Raw genomic sequence first — 14,341 nt, forward strand, 5'->3', positions numbered from 1 at the left:
CCGTTTTCCCAAGAACTTTCATGGCGTCTTCATCTAACAAGTTTCAAGTCCCTTTTGCTGGAAAATGGAGCGATTTTTCCGTTGCTGATGATGGAACGAAGTATGTTCCAGAACCCAAAGGTAGCAAAGAACATCGAGAAATCTGGGAAAGTCAGGTAATGATTCCCTTTGCTATTGATAAAAATGTTTATGCTTTTGGTGGTCCGATTCCAGATGATATGAACTTGACTAGGGAAGTAGATGAGATATTTCCATGTCTCGAAACTTGCGAACCCAGAATCTTTGACAGCAAACCCTATAACTTTGAATATATGCTGACAAATTATAAACCCTTTCGATCCCATCCTTATTACGGAAATAGCCTTTACCTTACTTGGCTTGATCGAATAGAACAATCCTTTGGCAAATTCTGGAAAGATTATGGAATCTTCGAGTTAATACAGTTTTCTAGGATAGGGCCCAAATACCAACCTGAAATGCTCATTGCTGCGATGCATTTCTTTGAAAAATCTACCAACACCTTTCACTTCAAAAGTGGTATGATGACACCCACCCTGTTCGATGTGTCAGCTATCACAGGGTTAAGACCCACTGGCAAAACTTACAGCCCTGATGATGTTAGTGATAACATCACTTTAAACTACAAAGAAAACGCCTTCTCTGCCTTTATCCTCAAACACTCAGGACCTGAGAATGAAGAAGTCTCAGATGAGGAACATGTGGCCTTTCTTACTCTATGGCTATCCCATTATGTATTTTGCTCTCGATCTCTCCAAATTGCTAGGAAATTTATACCCATGGCTGTGCAAATACACGAAGGATGCCATTTTGCCTTAGGACGCCTTTTGCTGGCAACCCTGTATGAGTCGATTGGGGAAGTTTGTGACAACCTGAAAGGTTTAGTTCCTGCCAAATCGAAATCGAAGAAAGCCGCCACAGATGGATGTTTTCAAGCTGCTGGGCCAATGTGGCTATTACAATTGTGGTTAAATGCCACCTTTGAAAAGGAACTTGATTTGTTCATTCCCACTGAACATCATGCTTCGATAGCTAAAAGGAAAATTGAAGGCACCCGCTTGATAAGGCTTCAACCTAATCCCCTCGAACAAAACACTCAACAGCTTTTCATGAAGTACATGAAAATTTTCTTAGCCATTGACCAATTCAAGCCTGAGCATGCTCCATTTGTGAAGAGAACCATTGGTCCCTCCTGGTTCGTCAAAGAGATACCAGCGTTGAACCCTAATGCTGAGGAGGAAATAAATGAAACCTGGACAGCATACTTAGATCCCACCATTCTGTCTATTCGAATTGGTACCCTATCTTCTGAATATGCATTGATTGGGTATCAACCGAATTTGGTCTCTAGACAGTTTGGCTTTTCGCAGCTTCGACCCAAGAGCATGTATATAAGGAAGAAGAACATCGTGCTTGGGACTACTGTGACTTCCACTTTGTATGAAAGGTACATGAAGATTAGTCGTGATAACCTTTATGGCTTCGAGCCATTTGACTTCAACCTTTCTTACTACTGTACGCAAGAGTTTGCCAACTGGTGGAGACGATATTTCGACAGCAAACACCTAGGAGATGCAGTGCTTATCTCGAGGTTGGAGAGTGGGTTTATTCGACCTCAGATAAAGAGAATCGAACAGCAAGTCAAGACTACAGGTAACTTGTCTTTATATATGCACTTTCTTTTACCAAATATTCTCATATTGTTTCGATTTAACCTTTTGCTTATGTTTCCTAGTTACCAAGAAACAAGCTGCAGAAACTGTTAAGACAGTTAAAGAACAAATAACACCAAAGGCAGTTGAAACAACTGGAGAGCCTTCTAAGGTACTTACTGAATCGAAACTTGTTTTCCTTTGAAAATTCTAAGTTAAATCTTTATTTTTTTTTTATCCTACTTCTTTTAGGCACGTAAAAGACCAACCAACGTCCCTTCCAATGAAACTGGCCCATCGAAGAAGCCAAAACCTAACACAATAGTCGTCAGTGACGAAGAAGAGGTATAAGTTCTTCTAATTTATTTTCAAAGTTCCTCCCAACTCAAATCTGTTAATTCAAATGTTTCCTGTCTCGACTCCTATTTGCAGGAAGAAGAAGAAGAACAAAGTTTCCAGAGAAAGAGGAGCCAGCCTCCTGTGATTATTGAAACAAATATCCCAGAAACTACTTCTGATGATCTTTCTACTGAAGAGAAGGAAAAGAAGATGAAAGAAAAGAAGGAAAAGAAGGAAAGGAAAGCAAAGAGGAAAGAGGAAAAGAAGAAAGAGGGAAAGAAAAGTTCAGAGGATCGAACCCGGGATAAAAAACATAAAAAGTCAAAGTCCTCAAGTGATCCCTCTGCAACCAACCTTAAAACTCCTTCGATCTCGAGTGAACAACAAGAGACTACCCCTGAAGCTGAAGTTCAAGAAGATTTTGCTATGCCTGATGCTACACTCAATGAATCGGACAACATGCCCCAACAAGACATCAATCCAGAGGTACTTGAATTACTTGCATTTTCTCATTTACCATAAATAAAATCATATTCCCTCATATTCGATTCTGCTTTGTAGGACATTATGTCGAACAGGTCTAGTGGTGATACCTTAAAAGATAGTGAGACCACTATTTCTGAAAAAATCATACCAAAGCCCATTCAAGATCAACCAGAGCATCCTATATCTGCAGAAACTGATACTAAGACCTCCCCTTTCAAAGAATGGAACGAAAATCCAACAGTCGAGGCCGATGCTGATGAAACTTCCTCAGAGGAAGAAGACTTTGATTCTGAAGCCATAAAGGAAGCAGAGGCTGGTGGATCAGAATTGCTACCTGAAACCTCGACATCGAAATTGTCAGCCAGCCTAGGGCTCGCTGAAGAAGAATTCATTTCCTTGCAGATTCATGATCCTGAGGCTGCTTTGAAACTCCTGATTTCTAAAACAACTACTGATCCTGTGAGTTCGAGTGGACCCAGCAATTCGACTGCTTCAGACTCAGAAATCAATTCCTCTGTTCGACAAGACTCTCTGATTTCAAAGCTATATACTGATTTCATCAATGGAGACATCTTGGCATCAGTTGAGGAGCACCCTGCTAATGCTTTTAAGCATAAATCTTTTTTGAACAAGTTGCACAACCCTCAAACTGATCTCGAAACCTTGGGGAAAGTCATCCAGCTCGAATCGATTTTGGACCAGTTTGCTACTACGGTGCAAAGCCTAAAACGCAACTCTCAGAAACTTGTTGGTCAGCAGGCTGCTTATGATGCATTATTCGAGAAGGCTATGGCTGCTCAATCGAAAGTTGACCAAATGAAGGCACAAGTTCAGCAACCAGGCCTTGGGATTCAAGAATGCACCAACAATATTTCTAAGTGGGAGGCAGAGATAGAATCTCTTCGAGCCGAGATTGCTGATCGAGAGAAAAAGATTCTCGAAGAGAAAGCAAAGCGCACAAAGATTGAAGAAGCTGTTGCTGCTACCACTCAAGAATCTATCCGCGAAGCTGCGAAGGAAGGTATCTCTCACTTCAGTGCTGCCACTGTGATCAAAGAAGAGATTAAGTCTCTCGAAGATGCAATCAAGATCCAGACTGTCGAAGTTGGCCTTATCAAGGACCATTATGCTGATTTCAAATCCAAGTGTTTGTCTTAGATTTTCTTTTGATGTTTTTAAATTCTCGAACAATTATCTGGTTTTATTTCTCTTTGGTTTGTACCTTTGACAATTGCCTTTTATGGCACCTTTACTTCGTTTATGCCATTTCAATTTCGTTTCGAATATTTATTCTGTGCTAATATTAACTTCTAAAAGCGTTGGTTTATATTTTTTCAAATACTTACCATTTATATTCAATGTTCGCTTTTCTGAAGTCAATTCTTCTATTTCATACGCACCATTCGAAAATACTTGTATTATTTTAAAAGGTCCTTCCCAATTTGGAGACCATTTGCCTAAAACTCTATCCTTTTTGTCCATAGGCAAAATAACTTTCCAAACTAAATTCCCCACGTTAAAGGTTTTTGATTTAACCTTCTTATTATAGGCCTTTGCTACTCTTTCTTTTTGTCTACTTAAAGTGTCAAGCGCTCTTAGCCTTTCTTCGTCTAAATCAACCAATTCATCAAACATCATACTCCAATAATGATCAGTTGGTATCTCCATTTGCCTTTGAATTCTGATAGATTGCAGATAAATTTCTACTGGTAACACAGCATCATGACCATATGTTAATCGAAATGGAGTAGAATTTGTTGATTCTTTAGGGGAATTTCTACATGCCCATAAGACTTGATTTAAAGTCTTGTTCCAATTTCTTGGCTTTTGAGCAATATGTTTTCTGATTAACCCAATAATTATTTTATTGGCAGCTTCTACTTGACCATTTGCTTGTGCATAATAAGGTGTCGAAGTCAAAAGTTTAAACCCTGTTTGCCTGGCGAATTCTTGCATCTTTCGACCAGTAAACACTGAACCTTGATCAGTTGTGATGGTTTCAGGAATTCCAAACCTATAAATAATGTGGTTTTGGATAAAACTTATAACTTCTTCTTGATCAACGTTGGGCAAGGGTATAGCCTCGATCCATTTGGTAAAATAATCAACACCCACTATTATGTACTTTTGATTTTTTGATGATGCTGGTTTTATTTCACCAATTAAATCCAATGGCCAACCTCTAAATGGCCAAGGTTTTATTATCGAATGTAATTCACTTGCAGGTACATGTTGGATTCCTGCATGTTTTTGACATTCTTGACAACCTTTAGCAAAGTCTATGCAATCTTTTAACATAGATGGCCAGTACATGCCTTGTCGAATTAAAAGCCATTTCATCTTATGGCCTGATTGGTGAGAACCACAAGCCCCACTATGAACATCAGATATTGCTATGTAGGCTTCATTTTCACTAAGGCATTTCAACAGTACTCCTTCGAGGGTCTTTTTAAACAATTCATTACCAATGATCACATAATTTGATGCCCTGTATTTGATCTTTCGAGGAGCGCTCCCGATTGGATTTTCCAAATATTCTACAATTGGTTTTCTCCAATCACCATCTATTAAATTGTCAATGACCAAAATTTGGAGTTCATCATAATTCATTTCTTTATCAGAATTATTTATGTCATTTGGTGACATCTCTGCCCCCTCAAGTTTTGGTATTGACAATTCCAATTGCATTGGCTCATTAGAAATCAATTTTTCTTTGATTTCTATTAATTGTTCTAGCTTTTCTTTGGACACTTTGTATCCTGAAGCAATCTGGGCTAAGTCATTTGCTTCTTGATTTTCTATTCGAGGAACATGTTCTATGTCAATCGAATCGAAACGTTTTAGTAACGCATTTGCTATGACAAAATAACGAATAAAATGCTCTTTGATACATTTGTATTCTTTTGTCAGTTGTTTCAAAACTAGTTCTGAATCACCTTTTATTTTAATGTCTTTTGCCCCCAGGCTTAATAATATTTCTAATCCTGCTATCAAAGCCTCATATTCAGCTTCATTGTTCGAACAAATACCATTAATCTTGTATTTGAACTTAGTAGGTATTTTTTGTGGGGAAATTATCAAAATACCTATTCCTGTACCATGTTGATGTCTAGACCCATCAAAATACAGAGTCCATGGTTCTAGAGCAATGTAATTTTGAGGTGATTCGATTGCTGAATGATCAACAATGAAGTCAGCCACTATTTGGCCTTTAATTGCTTTCAAAGGCTTGTATGAAAGTGAATATTCAGAAAGAGCTAAAGCCCATCTCCCAATTCTACTATGTAAAATTGGTTTTAGCAACATATGTTTAATAACATCATAATGAGAATAAACATAAACATCAATAGGCTTTATATAATGCTTTAATTTCATACAAGAAAAGTACAAACAAAGACAAAGCTTTTCAATACTACTATATCTAGTTTCAACATCATTAAGGACCCTACTTAGATAATAAATGGCCTTTTCTTCGCCATTTTCGTCCTCTTGGGCTAACATACTACCTAATGTGGTATCAGATGCTGAAATATACAACTTCATAGACTTATTTCTAATTGGTGGCATCAGAGTTGGAGGATTAGACAAATATCTTTTGATTGCATCGAATGCTTCTTGCTGATCCTGCCCCCAAGTAAAAACATCCTCTTTCTTGAGTCGAAGCAATGGTGAAAAAGCTTGGGCTTTACCACTTAGATTCGAAATGAATCTTCTCAGAAAGTTGATTTTTCCCAACAAGGATTGAAGTTGCTTTTTGTTTGTTGGAGGGTTAGTCTCCAAAATCGCTTTTGTCTTGTTTTGGTTTATTTCAATGCCTTTTTTATGCACCACAAACCCAAGGAAATCTCCTGCATGCACACAAAAAGCACATTTCAATGGATTCATTTTCAATCCATATTTTCTCATTCTTTCGAATGACTTTTTTAAACAAACCAAATGATCATTTTGTGATGATGATTTAACAATAATATCATCAATATATACTTGCATAAAAGTATCTATAAAATCATGGAAAATTGAGTTCATTGCTCTTTGGTATGTGGCTCTAGCATTTTTCAATCCAAATGGCATTACGACCCATTCATAGGTACCCAAAGCCCCTGGGCATCGAAAAGCTGTTTTTGCCACATCTTCCTCAGCGATAAAAATTTGGTTATATCCAGAATACCCATCTAACATGCTAAGATATTCAAAACCTGCTGCTGAATCTATTAACATTTCTGCTACAGGCATCGAATATTCATCTTTAGGGGTAGCATTGTTTAAGTCCCTAAAATCTATACATATTCTAAGAGAACCATTTTTCTTAATGACAGGAACTATATTTGCTAACCATTCGACATACCTGGCAGTCCGGATGAACTTGCTTCTCAGCAGCCTTTCAATTTCCTCCTTGATCTTAGATAGGATTTCTGGTGCGAATCTTCTTGGTGATTGTTTAACTGGTTTCTTGTCTGGTCGAATGGGTAATCTATGTTCGACCAAATTTCTGTCTAAACCTGGCATTTCATTGTAATCCCAAGCGAAACAATCTTTGAACTCTTTAAGGAGTTCGACCAGTTTATCACGCAGGTCCTTTGGGATATTGGCACTTATGTACGTTGGCCTTTTGATAGAGCCATCTCCAATATCTATTTCTTCCAAAGGATCTTGGGCCTGCATCTTTTGACTGGAACTGGAAGGATCTTTCTCAAATCCTAATGGTTCTTCATCATAGATGCAGTCCATTTTTTGAGTCATTGGCAATAATTTGCCATTTTCACAGTTGTTGGCTTCGATAGCCATATTTTCTTGCAGCATTGTGGCTTCTAAAGCCATCTTTATCTTGTTTTCGGCCATATAAGCCGAAATCTTGGCCCAAGCATTGGGCTTAGTCATCGTAGTATTCTTCAAGGTCCCACCCAGTTGGGCGGACTTTGCCTTCATCCACATGTGGACCTTCGTCTATCTCCTCTCTCTCCCAAATGAATCCATGGGTTGGATCCAATTTGACAGAATGGTAGACATTATCAGCAGGGGCGTAGGCATATCCCTGTTCAGTGCATGGCGATATATTCGCCAATTTCTTATCAAATGAGTGCTTGGTTATGTGGTGTGTTTCAGCCCTAAAATAACTTTGATCAGCTTCGATATTTTCTACCACACCATCATCTCTCCAAATACTCACTCTCTGATGGAGAGTCGAAGGCACTGCTCCAACACCATGTATCCACTCCCTTCCTAGAAGCAGATTATAATTGGCCTTCGATGCTACAACCAAAAACAAAGTTGGCCTAACAGTGCTGCCAACTGCCACATCGACTTGAATTGCCCCCAGCGAGAAACCAGTCTCACCTTCGTAATTCGAAAGAACGATGTTGTGAGGGTGCAAGTCAGTAGAGAATTTACCAATCTTGGTAATCATGAATTCTGGCATCAGGTTTACTGCTGCTCCTCCATCAATCAACACTTTGTTGACCCCCACATTGTTTACTTTGGCCTGAATAAAGAGGGGTTTCAAATGATTCTTCATTCCCTCAGTTGGCCTCTCAAAATTGGCCATCTGTTCCTCTAAGCAGCCATTATTCATTACATAATAACACATTGGCTTGTGTAAAGCCAATTCAGACTCATCGAATTCATCCTCCCCTTCAGTCACTTCTGACCACACGTCATATTCAGCAGGGAGGATCGAAACTACGTTCACCAGCACATCAAACTCGGGATCTGAATCAAGGAGATCCTCATCTTCCATGTTCTCTCCTTCAAACTCATTCTCAACCTTTTGATCATCCTCTGGTTGAGTCAATCTTTCTTTCAGAGGCCTTCTAGCCACTTCGACAACCTGTTTTCCTTTGTTGTCTTCAGTCTTTTGAGTCTCTTGAAGGGAGAGCCTTTGTTGGCGCTGATGCCTACGCCATTGTGTGCGGGTCATGGGATTCTTTCCCTTGTAATTGTTTCTGTAAGCATACTTCTTCGAATCAACAGAATGACTCGAACTTCCCTTGTCAACAGAATTTCTGACAAAGTTGGATGCATGACCATGAACCCATTTGTTCATTGGTGATTTGTTGGATGGCACAAACGTATTTGGGTTGCCCAACCTTTGATGTATTGGTTTAGCATGCGCCATGTTCTGTTTTTTCATTGGCCTTGAGTTTGGCCAATTCTCTTTGTTTCTTCTGAATGGTATAAACTTGTTAAGGCCCTCAGTAGCCTTCTTGTCGAATACAGCACTGCACCTTGGGCAAAGCATCACCTCAGACTTGTTAAGCTTACACCTTTGTAGAAAATCAATCAGTTCCTCTTCAGCCCCAGGATATACTACTTTCATTTTTTCATAGTATTCATTCTCTGGAATAGAAACTAATTGAGCGCCTCCTGATAAGTCCATGGCATCGATCATCAAGCATTCGACCGGTTCCACATAGGAAGCATCAGATATTTGTAGTGGATCTTCGTCAATTTTCATCTTGTGTCCGGATTTCTCTCCAAACTTCAGCCTTCCATCTTTCAAAGCTTTTTGAACCAGATCCCTGAAAAGAACACATTGTGAGGTTTTATGACCCAAAAAATTATGAAATTTGCAAAAACCTCTTTTCTTTTGCTGTTCAAGGGGAGGCACTTTCAATCCCTTTGGAACAACAATTTGGCCATCAGTAACCAACAAATCAAATATTTCATCACATTTAGTTATATCAAACGAATAAGTTTTAGCGACAAATTTATCATTCTTGGGTTCGACAGGATTTTTTCCATTCGAAGGTTTTAGTAATTTGCAGACATAGGGAGGGCCAGGTTTTAATTCGGCCACATTAATTTCATTATCCTCTATGTCTCCATAGTTTATCACATATTCCTCATCATCATCATCTAAAGTTTCAACATAAGCAATCTTTTCCCTTTTTTGAAACTTCGATGATCTTGCCTTTTCAGCCTTAAGGCGTTCGACCTGTCTTACCCTATCTGCTAATTGTGCCATGTCTCTTAGATGTTGTGTATCTAATTTCTTTCGAATTGAATAATCTAGGCCTCCAGCAGCCATTTCGACTAACTCATGTTCAGGCACTTGAGTAAAGCATCTAGCCTTAAGTAGCCTAAATCGATTCAAATAGTCATCTATGGACTCTGATGTCTTTCTCCTGACACTGGCCAATTCCTTCAAACTAATCTTAGATTGGCCCATATAAAACTGTTCATGGAAAGCCCTTTCCAATTGAGTCCAATGCTGAATCGAACGGGGGGGGAGAGTTGTGAACCAAGTGAAAGCATTTTTTGTAAGGGAATTTGGGAAATATTTCAACCTTAAATTTTCATTATCTGCCAAATTTCCTGCTTCGGCAAAAAATCTTGCCACATGTTCCACTGTTGACTCAGTTGTGTCCCCAGCAAACTTTGTGAATTTGGGGATCTTCCATCCCCTTGGCAATTCAGTTTGTAACACGTATTCAGATAATGGGGAAATGAAGTTAGGCCTATGTAGGCCAACATTGAAACCGTTTTGAGTTAAAATAGTTTCGACTAAATTTGCCAAGTTATCTTGTTGCGCAAAATTGTTTCTTTGCACATTTCTAATTACTTCGTCAGCATTTTGATTTCGATTAACCAAAATTACTTCAGGCTCTGGCACATGGTGCACCACTGGAGCCGGCGGTTCCTCTTGTACCACTTGTGGTACTTGATTGTTTGGGACTTCATTGTTCACATGAAAACCTGGGTTCTGAACCTGTGTTTGATTTCGAATGGGCTGAAGATTTTGGTTAGGCATTGTAGGAGTACCAAAGAAATCTGCAATCCGCCCCATCTGATGGGCTAGCAACTGATAATTATTATTTGTATTGTTGATTAAAGGGTTCAAAATAGTCCCCAATTGTGAAGTCAGAGTATTAACCATTTCATGATTACTCTCGTCCATTTGTTGTCGAAAGGACATCATAGTTACATTGGTTAAATTTTGTAAGGCAATATCTCTGGTCCTATTTCCCACAACAGAGGCTGCTGGGGAAGGCATGGTACTCCTGTCAGGATTTGGGTTAGAATTATGTAAGCCTGCCATCAAAGAGTCTGGCATTCCTAATCCTGATTGGTTCAGCAAAAACGATCGAATGGGGCTCCTTACATCTTCAGCGCCAGGCTGACTGCCCCCTATACCATGTGATACTAACGAAGATATCGACCCAGATACAGTCGAACTCGTTGAGGGCATTGTTACCCCTATATTCCCAAAACTGACTGCAGGAATGCTCGAAGCAGATGTTCCAGAGCCTTGGGCCATGACAGTAGCGTTACTAATTGACGCTTGTGTTGGCTGTCCTTCAGGATTCGGGACATTGTTGTTATTGTTTTGATTATTATTTGGTGGTCTAACCATTTTTGATTTAGATTTAACACTAGTTAAATTTGGTAAAGATTTACCACTTCTCAAATGCATACAAAATCAAAACACAAACTATAAACACTAACTGTCTTAAGACTTGTAAAAGGATTTTTAGAAAATAAACTTCTTTCAACAATGTAAATTGCACAAAACAACCCGTCCCACTGGGCGTGCCAATTTGTTTACACTGATTTTTGGTAAACAACCGCTAGTTTAAATTAATTACTTGAGAGATCAACTAGTAAATCTCGGGACAATTGTTCATGCATTTTGTTAAAGGAAACTTGGAAGTTTATCTTTAAAGACATCCTTATTTTATAAAAGAACAATATGTTTAATTTCTGAAACATATGTTAAATGCAATTAAAGCAAGTTCACTCGAACGAGAGAACTAGTGAAAAGCAGAATTCGTAAATACTTTAAAAAGTAAAGACTTGTAAAAAGTAAATTTGCATTTAGAATGTAAAAGTTACAAAGAAAATGTAAAGGTTCACCGATTCATACATCTTTCTCGAGTAACTCGTTTCTCGCCTTAACATGGATACTTTGAGTGTTTGAGATTTTGTGTAAATGAATTGTGACCACTACTTCGACTATACATACTTCTATTTATAGAAAACTAAGCAACGTCTACCCTAACGTTAAACTACTAAACTTCAGCCACGCGTCCTTTTGCATTTGAAATGAATCAAGGCCATTAAACCGTTGTAACCGTCGAAGTCGAATCACACTTTAAATGACAAAGAATGCTCTAAGTCCACAATTCCTGACTACTTCGATTTATTGACTTCCATCGAAAGATTCTTCAGTCTCGAACTATGAAGCTTTTTCATTAGGATTCTCTTGTTCTTGAAGACATTACCCTTAACCTTCATTTAAACGATAAGAGAAAGAATCTCTCTTGTTTTTGAAGACATTAAAGACTAAGGCTACCTAAAGCCATCTCAACAGGTTTTTATAGCAATAAATGTCTTTGGAACTGGAGATTATAACATATTTTACCTTGAGCTAAAATATGGGATAACACTAGCTTAATGGGATGACTAGAATATATACTCATCAGTGGAGGCAGAGACCTCTCAATAGGCTGACTAGAAAGAACGGCTCAACCCATCACGGCCCGTTCAACATTAAGCCTTATAATAATGACAAGATAATATATTTGATTTTATACACATTTAAATTATTTTAATAAACTAATTAAAGTGAATTCAAAATATTCAACAATCTCCCACTTGAATTACTTTAATTAGTTATCAAAATAACATAAGAATAGTGATAGAAGTATATCAAATATTAATAATAAACTTGTCTTTAAAATAGTATAAGAAACATAAGATATAAACAATGTAGAAGTTGAATCCGATAGGGCAAACAAAATCATACACCATACACCTTAAATTTCACATAGAGTGGTGAATATGGATTAACATTATAACATTAAGAATTTGTAATCCAATAATGGTCCATGCATCTAAAATGCTACAACAAACTCCCACTAACCCAAAATATAGAAGACTTAATCAAATATATATAAGTCCGTCGTTAGTGGTTCTGCCAATGAGTTTTTGATTTTATAAAAGTCATAGAATATCCACATAGGTCAAGTAATTACTAGCTTATAGGGATAGCCTATTAAGAGAATAATTACTTTTAGTCAAAATCATTAAATGTTCTACAACGTTTGACATTCAATTAATCCAAATTTTAGCAAAAAATTGTGACTATGAAAATTCATAAAGAAATAGGAGACCGGAGAATCTCCAATTGGATTAACACAACCACTTAGTTTAAAGAAAATAAGATATGGATTAATGTGGCCACAAGAATGTCAATAATGAACAAATTATGATTATGCAATTCATAAGTACTTTAAGAACACAATATCATACTCGATAGGAGTATTGATATTATACGTAGTACTTACTATTTATGACCTTATAGAATGTGTAGTGTTGGTAAAAGGGAAGCACAATATATTTGCATGCTAAGAGATAATTGTGCATTTTCCAACAAATTGACTTAAGCATCTAATTATGATGCTTACCGAGATTAAAGAGTTGATATATATCTCAGTATAGTAGAATGAGACTGAAATTTAAAGTCTTTTAAGATATGCCATATTTTATTAAGCGCCCAAAAGTATATGGCAAGAGTGAGATTATAACTTTAAGTTTTGTGTTTATATCATTGTGTACATATTTTCATTGATCTCACATATATGAACAAAAGTGAAATTTCTTATTTGAGCTCATAGTATATAATATTATGTACACACTCCCACTGATCCCACATATATAAACAAGAATGAGTGGAATTTTATTTAGTGTTTTCATTAGTGATCACTAATATGAAAATATTATAATATGTAATATTTAATAGTGGGATACTTATTTGCTAGTGCAAAATTTTCTATATATATGTGGTTATATAATTTTATTTTATTTCAATACTAGAGTGTCACAAATTCAACCACATTTTGCACATGAATATAGCAGAATTAATAACACAAGTGGTAACTCAATAATAATATAAAATCCAATATATACAAAACTTTTCAATAACAGATTTTTATAAGTGTTGGATTTCATGGTTAACCACATATTCTGCATTTAGAATTAAGGAGATTGTTAATTTTCACTTAACAATTTATAATATAAATCTCCTTATAACAAATAAAATTCTCAAAAGAATTTTTATATATAAAGTTGCTATCATATTAAGAGTATGATGATCATATATAAAAGGTTTATCATCATATGAGTGAGATTAAGTCTCTAGTATTATAAAATAGGATATGAGACTATATATATTAAAAGTTTAATAACTCACTCATAAAACTCAAATGCTACAATTATAGACACACACATTTGAGAAATAGTTTGGTTACACGCAGCGGAAATACACGAGACTTACATTTTATTATTATTGAGGATATATGAGAAAATAGTCATTAACTTCCATAAGTGTCGAAAAATAACGATAGTTTGTACATATGTCAAATATAGTGAAAATAGAAAAAAAAATTGAATATCTCAAATGTACAATTTAAAACCATTTAAAATAATGACATAAAATAAATAGAATTTTTATTAATAGAGTTGTTAAGCATTTGAGATTTTGAATGAGTTTACAAAAATATAGAATGATATGGAAGTATATAATAATTTATGAGAAAAACTATAATTAATATCCTCAATATAAGTCTCTACGGTAGTTTTATGTCTAGAATTATGAAACAAATAAATATATTTGTTTCTTAGCTATAGTTAATTTGCATGTAGAATTTTCCCCACTTGACAAAGAATGATAATTAAAATGGTGAGATATTTTTCTTACACCAAGGAGAGGATGATCATGTTAAGCAATGTCATACCGATAGGGTATGTCCATCACGTCACACAATACATAGTGAGGATTCTCCCACTTGATAGAGAATGATAGTTGAATTAAAAGTTTGAAAACATTTTAAATAAATATTCAACTATTT

General features: G+C 36.5%; 2 protein-coding genes across 2 annotated transcripts; one reads left to right on the forward strand and one right to left on the reverse strand.

Moving 5' to 3' along the window:
* Positions 1–2,576: 2,576 nt before the first annotated feature.
* LOC123894390 lies at positions 2,577–3,653 on the forward strand. The gene has a single exon (XM_045944385.1). The coding sequence runs from the start codon at positions 2,577–2,579 to the stop codon at positions 3,651–3,653; it is 1,077 nt and encodes a 358-aa protein (XP_045800341.1).
* Positions 3,654–7,365: 3,712 nt separating this feature from the next.
* On the reverse strand, positions 7,366–11,046 carry LOC123894398. The gene has a single exon (XM_045944397.1). It carries the CDS (start codon positions 10,903–10,905, stop codon positions 7,366–7,368), a length of 3,540 nt encoding a protein of 1,179 aa, XP_045800353.1. The 5' UTR covers positions 10,906–11,046.
* Positions 11,047–14,341: the final 3,295 nt, after the last annotated feature.

This window comes from Trifolium pratense, linkage group LG1 (assembly GCF_020283565.1).
Source record: "Trifolium pratense cultivar HEN17-A07 linkage group LG1, ARS_RC_1.1, whole genome shotgun sequence".
Lineage (NCBI taxonomy): Eukaryota > Viridiplantae > Streptophyta > Magnoliopsida > Fabales > Fabaceae > Trifolium > Trifolium pratense.